Source organism: Dreissena polymorpha, chromosome 3, assembly GCF_020536995.1.
Source record: "Dreissena polymorpha isolate Duluth1 chromosome 3, UMN_Dpol_1.0, whole genome shotgun sequence".
NCBI classification, from domain to species: domain Eukaryota; kingdom Metazoa; phylum Mollusca; class Bivalvia; order Myida; family Dreissenidae; genus Dreissena; species Dreissena polymorpha.
Window position 1 is genome coordinate 80,788,382 of NC_068357.1, and position 20,929 is coordinate 80,809,310.

General features: G+C 34.0%; 3 protein-coding genes across 3 annotated transcripts in view; 1 reads left to right on the forward strand and 2 right to left on the reverse strand.

Moving 5' to 3' along the window:
* The window catches only part of LOC127872357 (caspase-1-like), an 11,963-nt gene extending 6,811 nt beyond the window's left edge, over positions 1–5,152 (forward strand). The window contains exons 5-7 of the mRNA XM_052415689.1: positions 1,328–1,484; positions 2,509–2,643; positions 4,857–5,152. Coding sequence (XP_052271649.1) covers positions 1,328–1,484; positions 2,509–2,643; positions 4,857–5,152 — 588 coding nt within the window. The remainder of the gene's footprint in view (positions 1–1,327; positions 1,485–2,508; positions 2,644–4,856) is intronic.
* A 7,479-nt stretch (positions 5,153–12,631) lies between these two features.
* LOC127874928 (NPC intracellular cholesterol transporter 2-like) lies at positions 12,632–14,742 on the reverse strand. Its single transcript, XM_052419622.1, has 4 exons — positions 14,576–14,742; positions 13,722–13,829; positions 13,086–13,258; positions 12,632–12,809 (listed from the first exon to the last, which is right to left on the reverse strand). The coding sequence occupies exons 1-4, from the start codon at positions 14,649–14,651 to the stop codon at positions 12,723–12,725; spliced, it is 444 nt and encodes a 147-aa protein (XP_052275582.1). The 5' UTR covers positions 14,652–14,742; the 3' UTR covers positions 12,632–12,722.
* Positions 14,743–16,795: 2,053 nt separating this feature from the next.
* LOC127874929 (NPC intracellular cholesterol transporter 2-like) lies at positions 16,796–19,087 on the reverse strand. Its single transcript, XM_052419623.1, has 4 exons — positions 18,920–19,087; positions 18,060–18,167; positions 17,431–17,603; positions 16,796–16,984 (listed from the first exon to the last, which is right to left on the reverse strand). The coding sequence occupies exons 1-4, from the start codon at positions 18,993–18,995 to the stop codon at positions 16,898–16,900; spliced, it is 444 nt and encodes a 147-aa protein (XP_052275583.1). The 5' UTR covers positions 18,996–19,087; the 3' UTR covers positions 16,796–16,897.
* Between the last annotated feature and the right edge of the window lie 1,842 nt (positions 19,088–20,929).

Sequence of the window (20,929 nt, forward strand, 5' to 3'; positions counted from 1 at the left end):
TCATGAACATCCGTCAAAGTGTACAGGAGAGCGGACACGAAATTGTTACGGACAGACTGACTGACTTGCGGACGCATTGTAATTTCGATACACATTGTATCTTTAAAATATGTTTTGTTGGAGGGCCACTTATTGTATAAAGTTTTCGCTAGTAATGTGCCATTGTCATTTGTGAAGTAAATACAGTTAAATTATAATTTATGTGTATAATGCTATGCAGATGTATCAACATTACATGTTTTTATAAGATCCTTTCCAATAAATGACTTAAACCTGTTTGTCGTATATGAATGCAAGTCGATGTCGGATATTTAATTAATTCTAAATTAAAAAATAATAGCAAGATAAACTTAAAAATACATAACATTATATTTGACGTTCTGTGTAGTTTCCAGTTTAGTGGTCCACTGAAATTCGATATTAAAGCACCGTTTTGCGCATGTGTTGTGCTGTTACGGCCGTCATTTTTTCTCCGTTTGGGATGCATTTCTAGCAAAGGTATATGTCCAATTGAAATTCGAAAATGAGTCACTCAGAAGTTGAGTGTTAATAAATGGGTGTATATGGGCAGAATCCTACATGTAAGCTATTCCGCATTTTACAGTTAAATGTCGTTGTGGTTTACACCACACGACTAATGTTTTTACTTTTTTTCGTTTTGGGCATGCACAGTTAAATACAGTTAAACTATAATTTATGTGTATAATGCTATGCGATGTATCACAGCTGATAAAAAAGCAGGTCGACCTTCTTTACTTTAAAAAATTTCTCTGAACAGTATTGACTTAAGTTTGTTATATTCTATGGTTATAACTTACTTATTTGATTTAGAAAAAGGAAGTTTACATCTTTTAATCGGTGAATTACCTTTCCGAGAATCGTTTTCAGAACGGCGGACGTATCGGTACTACATTATTAAATTGCAAAAACATGCAAACTCGAGTTATTATTTTGTAAATGTTTCTCAAATCATATTAATCAAACTTTTGACGGAAATCAATATGGAGTGGTTAATTAAGCGTTAAAGGCCGATCGTTCGAAAATATGTAAGCCCTCTTTCTTTATATGTAGGCGCACTTGGTACTTAGTTAAATATATACCACATACATTATTTCAGAAGACCGGCATTCTCATACAAATTACAGTTAACATTGACTAACTTGTGCAACATATTCACCTTAATTTGGCATAAAACATTTAAACAAGTGACAGAATTAAAACACCGTGGTATTTGTATTAATCATAACCACTTTACTTTCAAAAATAATAATCTTCCATAACTGCCTTTTGTCGTCATATCGGCTGGTTATGTTTGTTATTGTTTTAGGCTTGCCGAAATACTCACCACGATTCAAAGTCTCAAAAGGATATGCTCGACACTGGTATAGCTATTGGGACGTTAGGGGATGACGAAAGTGACAGCAAAAAGAAGTCTTCCGTGAGCGAATCAGAATACTCTGATATCAAGCAATTCTTTAAATACGGTACGGTGGGTCTTTTGACTGTGTATTATATAGAGATGTTATAGGTCAATAATTGTACAAAGTAATATTTCCATACATATACATCGTTCTTTACCCCCGTTTTCAGAGCGAGTCATTTCTAAATCGCGCGTAACTGAAAACGTATTACTCCTAGAGAGCAGTATTTTCATAACTTTATTAGCTCCATGTGACCTCCATATTTGGCTTCTACGGAAACGTATATGGTACACCGCGATAAAATAGTCATGCCGTATTAGTTTATATGTCGTCATAGTTGTGTAGGTTTTTCTATGAAAGCGTATTTAAACTATATGTAAACTATATAAAAACTAATCCGGCATGACCATATTATTGGGATGTACCATATACGCTTGCATACTGTTGTGCCAACATGCGGATTCTTTAAGTCTTGAAATCGTATCCTAAGTCGAAAAATCAACATAATTTTTGGCGTCATGCTCTTGTGAAAATGACTTACCATCGTAATTTAGTCGATACGTTGAGTTCTTGTTTACGCCATGACACCTCATCAGGGTGTATTATATACGTTTCCATATCTTTCGGATGGTTCACAAATAATTACAAAAACAACATTATCTAGATTAAAAAAAAATATATTTTATCGTGTGCCGTGCGTAATTCAAAACGTTTGAAGGTTGAAAGCTGACATTTATTTAAATATGAAAAAAACTTTTATGTTGGAATTATTCTGCAATTGTGTGTGTAAATATAGCTGACATGCAACCCTAGTCTCGGAATTCACAATTATATGAATATACGTAACTCGAATTGTGAAGAGCTGAAAATCTGGGTTCGTGGCTGTTCCATGCTTCTGTTTTAACTCAACAAGTGCTAGATGGATGAAACTTAAAAAACATAAAAGCCGTTATGGGAACTTGCGCACTTCCATATTATTGCTTATAATGTGTCGACATTATTGGCTTTGTGAGAGAAACAATGTAATATTTTGGCATCTATGTAATACGGACGGTTTTCCAGTGAAATCATTTTTAATATATTTTAGACTCGGATGATGAGAGCCATTCCAGTTCGGTGGCTGAAACGGACGGTCCAGAGCACCTGGCGGCCACGGGAATCTCGGATAGTGTTCCCATAGATTGTCCTGAAGACTTCTTGATCGTACATCCAGTTCAGCCACGTATGCATCTTGTATTTCATAATTTATTTTGTTTGTGTTATTGTTGTATAGAACTGCACAGCGATAACCACATAAATTTCGCGAAAAATATCTGGTTTATATAGAAACGTATATTGTACACCCTGATGCTGTTATGATGTCAAAATTCTATGATGGCATGATATGAAAAAGATGTCATGGCGTAAAAAATAACTCAACGCGTCGACTTAAACTACGTTAGTAGTCATTTTCACAAGAGCATGACGCAAAAAATTATGTTGATTTGTCGACTTAGGATAATATTTTAAGACTTAAAGAACCCGCATGTTGGCATAACAGCCTAAATCTCTGACGATATTTTATCATTTACCCGTCGGGGAAATTTAACTATTTCTGTGTTGTTTACTGTATGACGACATATATCTTGATGACTTTCAAGTAACGTAATGTTGACATGTCGATATAACTGAAGGAGGGATTGCTTGTTGTATTATTTGCTGCGTCCCGATGACAGCTTTTGTATAATATCAAGACGAGTTGATATAATTTAAGTGGACAAAAGGCGTTTTTTAATAATGTTTGAAGAATATCTGCGTGGATCACTGGATGTCAACATGACTCATGATGACATGGATATAACATATGTAAGGAAGCGTAAATGGTACACCCCAGTAATGTGGTCATGCCGGATTAGTTTATATCGACTTACTGTGAAAAAACATGGTTTGTCGTCATAGTTTTGTAGGCTTTTCCCTCTACGTTTTACTCGCTATAACGACATTTAGTTTAAGTCTCAACGTAAATGTTTCCGGCTTTTCCCGAAATATTTGGTTGACATGATCTAAGTCGACAAATCAACATAATTGTTGGCGTCATGCTCTTGTGAAAATGACTTGCCATCATAGTTATAGTCGACACGATGAGTTATTTTTTACGCCATGACACCTTTTTCATATCATGCCGTCATAGAATATGAACATCAGGGTGTACCATATACGTTTCCATACATATGCATACGTCGATAAATATATGACGATATATATCGTCAACATTATATGGGTGATATTACCTAGACTATGTCGACAACATATGTTTTCGGAAAAAGCCGGAAACATTTACGTCGAAATTTTAACTTAATGTCATCATGGTGAGTAAAACTAAGTGGGAACAAGATATTTGTTTGTCAGAAACACAATGCCCCCTTCTGTGCCGCTTTGATTTATATTTTTTAATTAATTATCTCCCTTTGAAGCTTTATACTTCCCTTTGATTTGTGTTTTTACCTTTGACCTTGAAGGATTACCTTTACTTGACCTTTCACCACTCAAAATGTGCAGCTCCATGCGATACACATGCATGCCAAAAATCAAGTTGCTATCTGAAGCGACATAAAAGTTATAAGCATTTTCAAAACCTAAACGCAAAACCTAAACGCAAAGTGTGACGGAAAGACAGACACACAGACAGACGCTTCCATACATGTACGCTTCCATCGTAAGATATATTATTATACTTCTAAAACGCCAAAAAGGACTTGATTGCATAAGTTACATAAGTTTGACGACTCAACTCCTTACTTGATGATATTCCTCACATTTTATTTAAGCCCGAGAACTTCCGAAAAGTATCAACTTACGTAAATCATACTTCGTTAATATTCCTGTACGGTTAAATGTCGGCCCCAGTATCTTACTAATAAGAATTATATCACAGCAATTTTCTTACAACGTAAATCATAACACCGTAATGTTTATAGTAACTTAAAACGGTTTTGTTTACTGAAATCATGTTTTCCGTTTCAGGTCAGATATACGATACGCAGTTAAATAACTTACATATAACAATATCGCGAACGATAACAAGATACAACATAAATAATACGGTACTTAAGTGCTTAACCCAATATTAACCATGGTTATCGTGTGGCAGTTCTCTGCCACCATACCGTATATATACTTGAAAAAGAAGGTCGTGTGTAAAAAATTAATATATGTAACCATTTCTCGTGCGCATGTATTCTTTGACATTTCTATGTATCAATTTTACAAAGGTATGCTGGTCCATATAACATAAGATTTTCATGAGCATATTGAAAAAAATATTCGTGAAATTATAAAGAAAATCAATTGCAAACTTGCACACAAATCAACGACGCGAATTCTAGCATTTATTGATGATAAATGCAAAATTCATGTATGTAAACGTTTACTTAATTCGTGATTAAAATATTTTAGACAAGATGTCCTTCCGAGGGTCCAAAAGCGGTTCTTTCTTCGTTAGATCACTGTTCGATCATAGGAAGATACTAGAAAAAGAGTCATTGTTGACCTATTTGACAGAAGTTGCAGGCAGTATTGCTAACAAGAATATCAAATTCCCTTCAATCGACAAGAAAGATCTGTACAAGATGTGTATAACATTAACACATCGGCTGAAATCAGATGTGACCTTCCATAACAACACATTTACAAGAGTGATACCTACGGAAACGTATATGGTACACCCCAATAATGTGGTCATGTCGGAATAATCTATATCGACTTACTGTGAAATAACATGGTATGTCGACATAGTTTTGTAGCTTTTCCCACCTTAATTTTACTCGTCATAACGACATTAAGTTGAAGTCTCGACGTAAATTTTTCCGGCTTTTCCCGAAAATATATATGGTCGACATGATCTAAGTCGACAAATCTACATAACTTTTGGCGTCATGCTCTTGTGAAAATGACTTGCTATCATAGTTTTAGTCGACACGATTAGTTACTTTTTTACGCCATGACACCTTTTTCATATCATGTCGTTGTAGAACTTTGACATCATCACATTATTGCAATATTGGTTCATGACTTCCGGCGTCGAACAGATATTTAGTTTCTGGTATATTCTTTCGAAACACGCAAGACCTCAGACAGTCCATTTTTACAGCAGGAATGCTTGGTATAAATGTAAAAATAACATACAGTGTTTGCAAACAATAAATATTAATGTGTTCGTTGGGTTTTATGAGCTTTTAGAGAGCTTAAATCTCGATTTATTCATTTAGATATTTTTCTTTAACTAATACATGCAAAACGTGTGTTAAACGACTCACAACTTTTTTATATTGCAGATTTTTGTCTTAGTGGCACTGATATATGTTGACTCATCGTTAGCTGTACTTTCAAATCAAGAAAGGGATGTTTGGATTTCACGTTATCACAAACAGGGCTCTACGCGTCTGGATATATGTGGATTTTTGCTTTTCCTACAACTGAAACGGATACTGCGAAGGTCTCAAAAGACGCAACGCGTCATCTCCTCTTCCAGACGTTATACGAGCAATTCGCTAAGTATATCAAAGAGGGATTGTTGTATGTGGTTATAAAACTATATGGAAACTGGTCAACTAAACCACAAATGTCAAAGTAACCCAAGAAACAACAAGGTGTGTATGCAAGGTAATTGATCCTGAGGGTGTTGCTCTCAGGTCTGCACATCGCCTGCGACGCAGAGTCTATACCAATAAATGTCCTAATACTATCTAGTCTTAACTATACACATTGATGGGTATGATAAGCTAAAGCCTTTTGTAATTGCTATACACGTTGCGGTGGATGGATTTTCCAGTTGCATATTATGGCTGGAGGCATGTTATTCGAATAATGACCCTCGAATTATCGCGGGCTTCTTTGTTAACTTTGTGAAACGTATTGGTCGCCTTCTACGTCTGGTTCGTGGCAATGCAGGGACAGAAAACGTTTGGGTACGAGCTATGCAGATAGCGTTTAGCTTTAATGACAGAGATAACATGTCTGGAATGAACAGTTACATGACTGGGTGATCCACTGGCAATCAAAGAATTAAACGTTTTTGGGTAAATTTAAGAGTCAGTTTTACTGTGTTTTGGAGGAACTATTTTAAGGATATGGTAGACAGCGGCTTGCTTCGGATTGATGATCCTGTGCATTTAGAATGCTTGGGACTCTGTTTCATACCATTAATACAACGTGATCTGAAATCTTTCACCCATCTATGGAATTCTCATCGGATTCGGCAGCAAAGACATGTGGAAGCACCAAATGGGATATCGATAGTAATGTCCTACCAGCCTAAGGCGTATGGAACCCGAGATTTTTCATTTCGGCTTCCTTGCGTATTGGAAACCATTGATCGTATTCAAGAGAGATACTTTGTAAAGAAACCGCAGTTTGGATGTAAAGATGACTTCATACCCGTCCTAGAACATGTGTGTTAAATGCAGCGAGAGCAACTGCCAATTCCTGAATCGATTGAAAGTGCAACTTCTTTGTTCTTGGCCTTGACTGAAATATTCGATGGTTTTACTAATTACATATGCAAACATATATGCTTAAAAATTGGTAATATTTTGCAAATTTAATCGTTAAGTTAGTTTCGTTCCAGTAAATTTCGTTTCGAGTTTTATTTACAATGTGTCGATAAGAAACACAAAATTGATATTCTTGTAATTGGAATTGATCATGGAGTAGTTAAACGTTGTTTTTTTTTCTTTGCTAAAATAAATTCACTCATATTGTTGTACACATTTACAGACATTGCAAACTTGGCAAAAACAGATTAATCATGTTCATCATTTCATTGTTAGATTTCAAAAGAATGAATTAAACGTCACTAATTGTTTGAAAACATGGCGGTCATTTAGTTATGAAATCCTCATAAATTGTGAAATGTTCCTTTCAAAATATGGTTATTTCAAAAGATTTATTAACATTTCATTTCAAACTTCAATATATTGAACTAAACGACTGGTGTAAATCTTATATTTAATATTTACACGGGTGCAGATATATGCTATGTTTATTTTGTATTTTCTTACTTGATTTGCTGTTCCTGAAACTCTAGTGTATGTAGTGCATGTTTGAAATAAATGTTCATACTGCAATTCGATCTTTATTTTTTTGAATGGTCAAATAATTCGTTCTTGAGGAAATAGAAAATTATTCAAATGTGACACAAAATTGGGCTATTTGTAGATCAATTTTAGGGCAAGTTAATGTGATCGGTCTTCGTCGTCCGTCAAAATTTTCACTAAAGCGAAATCACCTACTCAGCTGTGTCATTAATACCAAATTAGTTTTTGTATGAGTTGTGATACACGTACCCTTTGACTAGATCGGTCTATGGTTTGACCCTACATATATATATATATATATATATATATATATATATATATATATATATATATATATATATATATATATATATATATATATATATATATACTCAACCGGATTATAAATGTATTATTGAAAGCGAATTATGCATTTAATCGCCAATTATACGTGCAGTCATCATTGTCAAACGACAAAAATGAACGGCGAATATAAAAAGTAACGCTTGACTTTAATGGCATTTTATTTTCTTGCAGTTGATTACATAATAACAAGTGCCCTATGTTCCACTAGTGTACATTATTCTGATTGGCTATAGTATATCATTTGACTGGCCTTTAATATTCAATGAAGCGAGTTGCCTCCACGAAGCGCACGAGGAAATTAAGCGTGGGACTACTTGGATTAATTATGCCATTTGCGACATGTACACAGTCGAAACTGCGTATTGGAAAATGAGGCGCTTACTTAATTCATGCACGAATAAATCCCAAATTATATTGTCTTTTAGCCAAACCATTGAAAACATATGCACATGCAGAATGATATTGCAATTACATGTATAAGAATTGAAACGCTCTTTTTGTCGCTTCATCGATGTAAGTAGGTTAGTTTTGGTATTTAATTCGGCTGTATGCAAATTAGTTCCTCACAAAAAAACATGCACATTGTCAACTAGAGACAACTAAACATTTTACATTTAAAAGACCGAAAAGCGCGTTCAAGAAAACACTTCAATAGCTACAGTGAAGTATCAATCAGATACTATAATGGTGAGCATTATAATCCGATTCAATAAAAACTTTATTCAGATTTAACAAAAGTTGAGCTTCAAATCTTCGCATAGAAGCTGATAATTTAAATTATAAATCTTTTATTCTAAATATCAAATTTAAAAAGATGAGTTATAAAACAACATAACAGCTAATGAGTTACAACCCGTCCTTCAGTATTTATTCAGAAAAAGTAAGACAAATGAAAACAAAGTTAAGGACATATGAAATGGTCAGAAGTGGGTGGGGTAATGTAATTACATATATTAGCATTCTATTATGAAGTTTGGAACAATGTGCACAATTAAAATAACATATACGTCAGTGATACATGAACCAGTTCTAATGAAATCTTTCAAAAAAAGTAAATAATAACATGTTTTCACCATATAAACAACTTTCTTCTTGGGCTTTTGAAGTCCTTATTTTCTTATTGTGTTCATAAATCCATTGACACCAGCTGGAACCTACACTTTATAGCCATGTCCGGAAAACTGTCCCGCCCCCTGGCGGCCATGTTTTTTCAACCGACCAAAACCATTTTCGAACTCAAAAAGTGACATATCCTTTACACAAACATTTTGGCAAAGTCAATGTGACTTCTAGAGTATTCACAAGGTCTTTATTTTTTTTACCTAGTTTTCGACCCCACATGACTAGTTTAGAACTCAGTTGAGGTATGATTTGGGCAAATGTCCTGACAAAGTTTCATGAAGATCGGACAAGAAATGCTGTCTCTAGTGTTCATAATGCAAAGGTTCACGACGGACACAGGTCAATCAAATATCACCATGAGCACTAAAGTGCTTATGTGAGCTAAACACTGGGCAGCCAATTTGTTGACATAGGCATTGAAAGGACCAATAGCTGTTGAAGGACGGAGCGCTGCATGCATGCATGACATGTCTGTCTGTATGCATCTATGCATGCATGCATGCAGCGCTCCGTCCTTCAACAGCTATTGGTCCTTTCAATGTATGTATGCATGTATGTATGTATGCATGTATGCATGTATGCATGTATGCATGTATGCATGTATGCATGTATGCATGTATGCATGCATGCTTGCATGTATGCATGCATGCATGCATGCATGCATGTATGCATGTATGTATGTATGTATGTATGTATGTATGTATGTATGTATGTATGTATGTATGTATGTATGTATGTATGTATGTATGTATGTATGTATGTATGTATGTATGTATGTATGTATGTATGTATGTATGTATGTATGTATGTATGTATGTATGTATGTATGTATGTATGTATGTATGTATGTATGTATGTATGTATGTATGTATGTATGTATGTATGTATGTATGTATGTATGTATGTATGTATGTATGTATGTATGTATGTATGTATGTATGTATGTATGTATGTATGTATGTATGTATGTATGTATGCATGCATGCATGCATGCTTGTATGCATGTATGCATGTATGCATGTATGTATGTATGTATGTATGTATGTATGCATGCATGCATGTATGTATGTATGTATGTATGTATGTATGTATGTATGTATGTATGTATGTATGTATGTATGTATGTATGTATGTATGTATGTATGTATGTATGTATGTATGTATGTATGTATGTATGTATGTATTTGTGTATTTGTGTATGTGTGTATGTGACCATATGCGCATCTTGGTACTTCTATATTTTAATATAAATTCAATAAGTGGCTGCTGAGTGCAGAAAACTAAAAGGTTATACCTCATAAAGCCTATGGCATCAAAGGGCAATAACTCATCAAATCAGAATGATTAACATTGACATGAATAAAATTGTTTTGTAGTTTCATTCAAATGTTTTCAGAATTACAGAAATGGTTAAAGTTGAAAAAAAAAACATTTTAACGTACATCATTAGGAGAAAAAAATATCATAAACATACAAACATTATGGGAAATAACTCATCGAATCAGAATGATTACATTGGCATGAAAAACAGTGTTCGTACTTTCATTCAAATGTTTTGAGAATTATAGAAATGGTTAAAATTGAATAAATAAGAGCTGTCTCCATGGAATGACATATGCCCCTGAAAAATGCTTTGATAGAAGTTATGAGACCTTCGTTTTTCGAAACCTAAACGCCGATTTTGAATCCTAAACGCGCACCCTAAGTTCAAGGTCAAGGTCAAAGGGGTCAAAAATTGTGTGCGTATGGTAAGGTCTTGTTCATATACGCATGCTTACCAAATATGAAGGTTACATCTGAAGCGATATAGAAGTTATGAGCATTTTTTGAAACCCTAACGCAGATTTTAAAACCCAAACGCGGACCCTAACTTCAAGGTCAAGGTCGAAGGGGTCAAAATTTGTGTGCGTATGGAAATGCCTTGTTCATATACACATGCATACCAAATATGAAGGTTGCATCTGATGTGACATAGAAGTAATGAGCATTTTTCCAAAAAGTATGACGGACAGTCCGATCACTATATGCCCACCTTCGGGGCATAAAAAAAACATTTGACCTCCATCATTTGAAGAATAATATATCATAAACGTGCAAACATTAAGATGACAAGCAAATTCCTTGAATTGATATCCCTGCCAAATAGATTGTGTTTATGGATGGGTGTAGAACTAAAAGAAAAGATATAAGTGAAGGGTTGTGCCATTTCTCAATTATTTTTTATAACTCATTTGATTGGTTTTCAGACAATAAAATGCAGTTATTACAAAATCCTTTGATGCATAGTAAAGGAATAACCTAATAATGAATCAAATTTGTGACCTTCGACCTCAATGTGTGACCTTGACCTTAAACCCTAGGATTATGGGTGTTGAATGTGAACACCCCCAGATAAAAAGAGATCAACTATGGCAAGTTTCATGGCTCTGACTCATGTGTTAATGGAGATAAAGCTCTAAGCTTATATTAAAAAGCATTTTTTTTCAAGATATAAAGGGCCATAACTCCATTATTAACAGATGGTGTACAATGCCATTTGGCGTGCATCATCCTCTTATCCATATATATATACTCATACCAAGTGTCAATAAAATCCGCCACAGCAATTCCAAGGTATGGCTCCGGACACAAAAGTGCCGGAAGGACGGACGGATGGACAACGCCAAAACAATATCCCTCCGCCTATTACGGGGGATAACAAAATCAAGATTAACAACAGACATATCATGTTTAAACTTAAAAAAAGTGTCCCTAAATTTTGTTCATCTGAAAGAACTGAACAAAAGTGTCACTATCTATGTAAAAGTCATACAGCACTAGTGTATTGGTGAATCGTATTGAAAGTACTGAAGTACACTCAATAGAACATTTGCGATAAAAACTGAACTAAAAATGAGCAAAAAAAAACAACCAACAATATAGCACAATAAAAACTGAACTAAAAATGTTATTTCACAGTAAGCCGATATAAACTAATCCGGCATGACCATATTATTTGGGCACCATATACGCTTCCATAATTTTTAAACAACGACCTTTGTCCACATAAATTATATCGACTCTTTCTGTTATATCGCCATGTCAACATTATGTTTCTTGCAAGTCATCAAGATATACGCCGTCATACAGTAAACAACACAGAAATAGTTAAATTTACAAGACGGCTAAAGGTTAAAATATCGTCAGAGATTTAGGCTCTTATGTCAACATGCGGGCTGTTCAAGTCTTGACAACTTATCTTATGTCGACAAATCAACATAGTTTTAGGCGTCATGCTCTTTTGAAAATGACTTGCCATCGTAGTTATAGTCGACATGATGAGTTATATTTGACGACATGACACCTTTTTCATATCATGCCGTCATAGAATGTTGACATCATCACAGTATCAGGGTGTACCATATACGTTTCCATACCAGAACGATAAGGCAGATATAAGACAAGATAGTATTTACACTATTTTAATGTTAAAGATGTTGAATGTCTGCTCTACATAAACTGATAAATAGCGCATATGAACAAGATCGATGCATGCTTTTCACGTACGTTTATATAATTTAGGTCAACTTAAATTGATTTCGATTGTCTTTTTGTTGAGTTGTTAGTTCTTTTATTTAACTTTTTCATACATTTCCATTAACAATAAACACGAGTAAAAAAAAATCGCCATAAAATTGCAATTTATTCATAAAATATATTCAAACAAATTACACGACAACTTAATAACATTTAAAGAAAACACGACCATAACCTGCACATGTTATGATTTTATTTGGAGCCTTGTGTTGAAGCAGAAAATATCCTGCTTGTTCTCATCCTTCACTTCCCACTTCGCTGTCACGGTTATCTTTAAAAAGACACGTTCTCTTTCCTTTGCATTTGATATGGATGCCACATAGAACGATTTTTTAGATTGGAGTTGCGAAATCATTAATAAATTAAATTATTACATGTACTTAAAACGACAGTTTAGATATCAGACTTAAATTCGGGTAATTTATTAAATCTTATTGCTGAAGAAAAAAGATCCTGTATTGGGGTTTAGTTGTATCCGCAATATTAGATATATGATATATAAAATAAAATATTAAATATATATCACTTTCAACGTATGCAAACTTACGCTTGGGGCGAATGTCGGACATGTCATGGTCTGCACATATTCGTACGTCTGTCCGGCCACGATAGGGCACGTGACGCTACCTTGGCAAGCATTCTCTGGCTGCAGAGGGAAAGGGGCGGAGATAAAACCGAGACCGCCGTGGAGAACGTTGTGGGCTTCCTGTACTGTCCGAGCTAAACAAGGGAGTTTTATTAGTAAAGACTGGGCCACTTGGTAAAATCACGAAAACACACTAAGCTGTCGAAAAGAGTCCCGAGATTCTTTAACTATCGGGTTAAAACATTTATTTATAATGATAATTGTTTTACAAACTTTTGGCTATGTGTCATCTGTTTTGGTGTAAGTTGCAAAAACTCTCGGTAATACTCTCATGATTTCAAAAAAGTATACTTATATTTGTTAAGTTCATCTTTAATATTTTGTGATAATACAATTTTTATCATATTTAATTCCGCTGTTATAAAGTTACTTATAATATATAAATGAATATCCTTATTAGGTGGTTTACAATATTTTAAGTATGTCTTGTCTGTGATAAAGCCAGTTTAAAGATTAAAATGTACTTTTCAATTATGCTAAACAAAATGAACACCGTGAGCAGGCATCATTGTTCCATATTTTCGACATCGCACATACTTGCTGTGAAGTTCACATGCACGGTGTAGTCCTGTCCCTTGTGAACGATGCAAGGTTCCGAGTCGCACTGCTCAACCCTCACAGAGTTTATAATGGAGTCGTGGGACCCTGAGGAATTAGAAATGGAGGATTGGCGGATGTAAACACGATATAACATGCTTTCGGACCCCGTTTACGTAATGTTGCCTGTTCGATATGATGTAAATCAGATTATGTTTATGTCGTTCATTCGAAGTTTAAGAATAAATGACCCTGCTTTGCTGTAAATCTGTATGTTACTGTAAACCCATGGCTTACTTCCTTTCCATCACGTTTGTGTTTGCTATGCTTTCAGATTGATTGATTTACGCTTTCCTTCCATACGTCCGTTCGATCTTACGTCTTATTTTTCTGTCGGTACTGATTATAGAGTGATGATATTTGACACACATATTAACCAGCATTTGATCTTGCGTACATCCATTTGTTTCGCATGTAAACTTAGGTCGCGCGCAACGCTAAACTTGTTCAAGCTAAAATACATATCACCATTACTGTAATTTTGCGCGCCTCTACATTTTGGTTTGGATTTTGTCGACATTATTATAATTCTGGTCCTTTTGAGGCTGGATTGATAAAAATGTGCGAACATATTAACCAGCATATCGATTTGCGCATTATGATAGTACTTTGGTTCGTATTGTTTTGACATAAGTTGACTTAATTAATTTACGTATATGATGATGATGACGATAATAATAATAATTATTATTATTATTTAAATAAACTTAATAATATTTATAATAATGATAAAAATATAAATAATATTATTGTGTAATTGAAGTTAAAGAAAAATAATCCGAATAGTGTCTTACCACAATCGTGAAGAGTAAGAATCACCTCAGCAGTTGCTAAGGCAACAGCAGCTGCAAGGACTACCAAGCGATACATGACTACCTGTGTACACTGACAACGAGCTTTGAGTATTACAATGTCTTCAATAACAAGACTGGCCTTTATAGGCTTTGAAATATATATCACGATCTTTGACCTTTACATTAAAGAATGGGAATCGTTCAAACAGCAGTTACAACACGACCAATTTTAATAAAAGGCTTTAGTTCATTATCTGTCTCGTATCTGGACCTCAGGCGATGCCTTAAATCGGACCATCGTTTATTTGAACATTTAAACGTAAATGGAGACTTATCTCTATTATCTTATAGTCGTCACGTTTGGCCTACATTATTTTCAAAAGACGAGAAAGTGTTTAAGGTCTTAAAGCAGCGCTTCAAGAGTCGGAATAGTATATGTGTACAAAACGAACAAAAACGTTAACTATATATATTACTAATTATGTTACATTTATCGTAACCAATTAAAAGGCATAATTTGTTTTACATTGAAGAATCATTTTCATAATTACTGTTTTATTCATCTCTACGGATTTAAATAACATTTTATTTAATAAACATTACTGCATTTCTTCAAAACTGCTCTGACTACCATGACCGTTCACTTATTTAACGTTTCTTGCATGAGACAAATTCCCGAGTTTATGTTGACTTATTTTGAAAACAGGAATAATGACCCTCCAGAAAAATAATCAGCCGCTATAAATTCTTCTTAACATCCGCAAGACCTTAAGGTTAATGACCAATAGCATAAACAATATCAGACAAAACAAACAATACCAGATTAAGCATACAGATGATTAATGCTGGGGTAACCGCATTGGGACGGATACTTCAAAATAATGGTGGTTTAAACCAGTTGTTAGCGGTCCCACCCTAACAATTAGCCCAGAATTAACACCAAACACACACGCATACATGGACCTCATTTTATCGTTATTCAAATTTGAAAATAGCAATTACAAAGACTATACATTATATTAAATCACTATTGTATTACTTATCGGTTTAATATACACTAGAGCAACAGAATAACAATTTCCGATGAAATATGAAATAAGGTTCATACCAATATCAGATTAATTATTTCTTGTTGACAAGATTTCAGCACAAGGAAAAAAAATACAAACATTGTATAAGAAATATTTATAAAAAGCAAAATTTTATTATACATATATATATTTGAAATAAATCACATTTATTAGTTCATGCCGAACATTAATGTTAATTATTCGTCTGCGCGTTTCGTTACCACATATTACCAGTCATTCAAATCTAATTGTATACACCTTTAATAAAAGCATCCGTTGGTTCATGCTTGTACTTAAAGTTATTGTATACGGACGTTATCCCGGCATTTCTTGTTTATTTGTTTAAAGACGGCAATAGCCCGGTTCATTCATTGAAGTAATGTGTCTGTTCGAAATAAAGACACAAGAAAGGACTTATAAAACAAACATAACAATTAAGTCAGCGAATGATTCTGTTTGTTTTCTATTTCGTGATATGTAAACTGTTTCAGTCATTTGTGGTTTCAAATAATGAAACCTAAATACAAAATGTTCATAATTACTTCACTCGTGGCCAACCATAATTTGACGTTATAGAATATAGCCCTTAGTGGCCATTTCAACGAATGTGCATATTGTCACCCAAGTTAATTCAGCACAACAATTTGCATTGGTTTAAACTAGTGGTCTGATTTTATTGTTCATGCAATAGGACCATGCGGCTAGGGCATTCCATTAGCATTAGTGACAATGCTATCTCTGTAGTAGAAGATTTGGTCAAAGACATAATTGAATTCTCAAATAAATAGTTTGTCCTACATATAATATCGGTCATTACAATATCATTAATTATGGTAATGATCCTTTCAATTAAAGATGGGTCTTTTTGTCCTTAAAATATTAGAACTGTTGTTACCAGTTTAATAGTGCTATTATTGTCGCAAATGTGTATACAGATTTTTGTTGAGAATGACTAGGAAAGGAAAATAAAATTTTGGCTTATAAAATACGAACTCGTTTATTCATGTTATATTAAAAAACATTGCAAATATGTATATATTCCCGATGAATACATAACACTTATTAGCCTAGTTCGTTATAGCAAAAAACGTATAAATCTGATATTTTTAGTAATCTTAATTAACACAAATATAACACAAATGCAACTAAGGAAATTATCGGTTAATTTATTTGCAGTTAAAACAAATAAGATAAATACATGTATTTAATAAAGTTGAATTAAATTCATTTTACAGATATGGTAAATGAGCATTTACGAATGTATTTGGAGTTTTGTCGTGAAGCAGAAAATATCCTGCCGATGTTCGTCCTTTACTTCCCAGCGAGCTTGCACGGCAATCTACAACCATTGTCAGTATAAAGATTTGTTTAAGGGTCCATATATCATAATATCAAATAATACATGTAAATAAATGAGAAAGATCATGTTATGATCATACTATGATTTACTAAACGATATTTTAGCAAATTTTTAAAGCAAATTTTACATCACAATTTGTTTCCTAAACTTAAATTAATATGTAAAGTGTGTACTTTATAATCAAAGTTAATGCTTTGGAAAAGTACATTTTAAACGATTTTATGTTTCATAAAAAAAGTTTGTGCTGTGTAAACATCTTCATTTATTCACAAACTGTTCATTTGATCTTAAGTAATTAGAACACATAAGCGATAATAAGTTTTAATTTAAATTCAAAAATATTTTTCTGCTTAAACCGGTCTTAAATAAATTAAAAAAATACATGTCAATTGCAACAAAAAATCTCTATACAATATAAGACTTACGCTTGGGGCGAAGGTCGGACATGTCATGGTCTGCACATATTCGTACGTCTGTCCGGCTACGATAGGGCACGTGACGCTACCTTGGCAGGCGTTCTCAGGCTGCAGAGGGAAAGGGGCGGAGATGAAGCCCAGACCGCCGTGGAGAACGTTGTGGGCTTCCTGTACAGTTCGAGCTAAAATGCGGAAGATCGTATTTTTTCGCTTCAGCTTTAGCAAGGCAAATTATGACGAATGTTCAGATCTATCAAGTCGAATCTCGAACAGAAGTTTCGTCAGTTTGATTTCAACATCTCATACTAGTTTTATTATTTTATAGACTGCTTAGTTTCTTTAAGATTTTATATTCGTTAACTTTATTTCCCATTCATCTTAATTTCTTTCTTTATTCATTTAAAATCATAAATTGTATGCATACATTTCATTTGCAAGTAACTGAACTAACACAGTGTTAAAAAAGCCTTGCAATTATTTATTTAGACATTTGGTTTATAACATTTATATTAGTGACATACATTTCTTGCTTAATACGTTATTTGTTATCTTGTGTTTATGAGGGACTTGCGCAATCCTTAAAAATCAATGGAAGTGCCAATTCAGCTTATGTAACGATAAACCCGTGTGTTTCATACTTGCAGTGAAGTTCACGTGAACAGTGTAGTCCTTTCCCTTTTGTACAATACACGGCTCCGCGTTGCACTGGTCTACCTTGATGGAGTTTATAATGGCATCGTGGGACCCTGGAAGTAAGTAGGGATAAGTTACACATTCTCGTCATTTGCTGAAAACGTAGGCTTTATCACACAAGGCGATTGTTTTATATAATAAATTAAAATGTATATCTTACTTTATAAATACAATTGATCAAGCACAATCGTGCGTTTGTTTGAAGAAGCACAACTAAGCTTTTTTAAATAAAATGTATCGCCAAAAATAACAAAGGCTTATTTAAGTTCATGAATGGTGTATACCGATGAACGTATAAAAATAACCAATTTACAATCAACATTGTCATTCAAAACAACTAAACAGAGAGGGTATTGCGATGCGTCGTAGCTAGTAGCTGATCAGTAACATATGTAAAATGGGTATGTATACATCATATAATGAATACATACTGAATTGAAGATATATACTTTGTATTTCATTGTTACAACAGTAGTCGCAGTTTTCATTTTGTTCTAAACATGGCGGCATTCTGAATGAAAATGATTATTTTAAACTTTAGGGTTAACATAAATAACAGAACATTCGAACATACCATTTACGAATACGCCTTAAAATTCATTGGTTACTTTTATCTGTTCAAACGTTTTCATAAATCTTAAAACACCACCTAGTGTCTTAAACGTCAGCAAAAAAGTGTTTGTTTATCACCTATAAAATACGTATATGTTAAACAACATTGTGTGAAGAAAAATAGATCATTGTTCGTTATTTCATGTCACGATATTGGATTTTAATTAACATCGAACAACAAGCAGTTTCTTACCGCAATCATGAATTGTCAGTATCACCTCAGCTGTGACCGTAGCAAACACAGCAGCAAATACAACAAATCGCATCATGTTTTTTTCAAACTTGTATTGTTATTCTAGCAGCGAAGTTCAGATATTGGATGATATTTCATTTTAATCGCTTTTATAGGCTTTGTTTAACCTCTTTACTGTCGGATGTTCACGCTACTGGGATCAAAGGTCAAAGATCAAAAGTATTGTACAAAACGATGGCCTGAAATACTTTATATGTCGGTAAATTTGTATATTTGCATCGCGCGATCACGTGAAGATCGGACCACGATTCATTCGAATATTTGTACATGACAATGGGTTATCTAACGGTGGTCACTATCGCAGTTTATTGTTTGTCCGACAGAGGAATTCGTTTGGCCATGATAAAAGACTTCCATTAACAGAACTAACACTACGTTTAATTTAAGTCTATGTAACTGAATGGCAAAGAAAAGTTATCAATATTATGAATGCGAATTTGAAAATGTCTTCGTTTAGATTGCCGTGTGTACGTTTTTATCGTTGATTGACTTGTAAATATTCCCTTGTACAATTTCGGTAAACATTGGAATATTTTTCGAAGTTTATGTCATGTTTCAATACGTCAAATACATTTGATAACTACATTAGACATTCATGCATTACATACTTATCAGCATGCAATGTGTTGATTAATACATGGAAGAAAAAAATGCAATATGGTATTCGTGCATTATGTAACATATGAAGTTTTAAATAGTTTTTATATAAAAAGCTGTTCTTGTTGTTTTTTCCGTTTGCGAACTAAATGGCACAATAACGTATTAAGTAATCAGTGACATTTTCTTTTTTAATTACTGTGTTCATCATCCGTAAAACTCTTTCCATTTACGCAGATGCGTGATCAGGAGGCGTCATTGTTCAAAAAACAGTATTTCTACTTTGAGAATTGAAAACATTTTCTTGACAGACTTCTTACATTGTCTCCAAGAAATTGCCTAAACACGCGCATTATAGAAAGTAACCTTAAAAGACCCTGTCCATAAAAATTCCATATTTAAATCAGACCTTAACTACTATTGGCTAAAACAAGTGGTCTTACTTCAATTTTTCTCTCAGACGTTATCTACGACCGAGGTGTTTCGATCGCCTGATGAATACTTAATACACGAGAACAAGGAATGTCTGCGGTGTCCTGAAGAGAGTCCAGTCAATTTTTACCCCAAATATGTACACGGCACGTAATCTAGGACAAATATTTCCTGAACAGGTTTAATTCTAGACTACGTATAAATGTAAAATGTGTTACTTGTTTTAAATAATAATAGTAGTAGTAGTAGTTGTAGTAGTAGTAGTAGTAGTAGTAGTAGTAGTAGTAGAAGTAGTAGTAGTAGTAGTAGTAGTAGTAGTAGTAGTAGTAGTAGTAGTAGTAGTAGTAGTAGTAGTAGTAGTAGTAGTAGTAGCAGCAGCAGCAGTAGTAGTAGTAGTAGTAGAAGTAGTAAGTAGTACTACTAGTAGTAGTAGTAGTAGTAGTAGTAGTAGTAGTAGTAGTAGTAGTAGTAGTAGTAGTAGTTGTTGTAGTGGTAGTAGTAGTAGTAGTAGTAGTAGTAGAAGTAGTAGTAGTAGTAGTATTATCGTAGTAGTAGTAGTAGTACGTAGTAGTAGTGTAAGTAGTAGTATTATGTAGTAGTAGAAGTACGAAGTAGAAGTAGTAGTAGTGTAGTAGTAGAATTAGTAGTAGTAGTAGTAGTATTTGTAGTAGTAGTAGTAGTAGTTGTATTAGTAGTAGTAGGCGTTGTAGTAGTGAGACGTAGAAGTAAGACGTCGTCGTACGCCGTCGTCGTCGTCGTCGTCGTCGTCCGTCGTCGTCGTCCGTCGTCCTCGTCGTCAGTCGTACGTTGTTGTTGTTTGTTGTTGGTTGTTGTTGTTGTTGTTGTTGTTGTTGTTGTTGTCGTCGTATCCGTCGCCGTCGTCGTTTTCGTCCTTCGTCCTTCTTTTTCAGTAGAGACTTT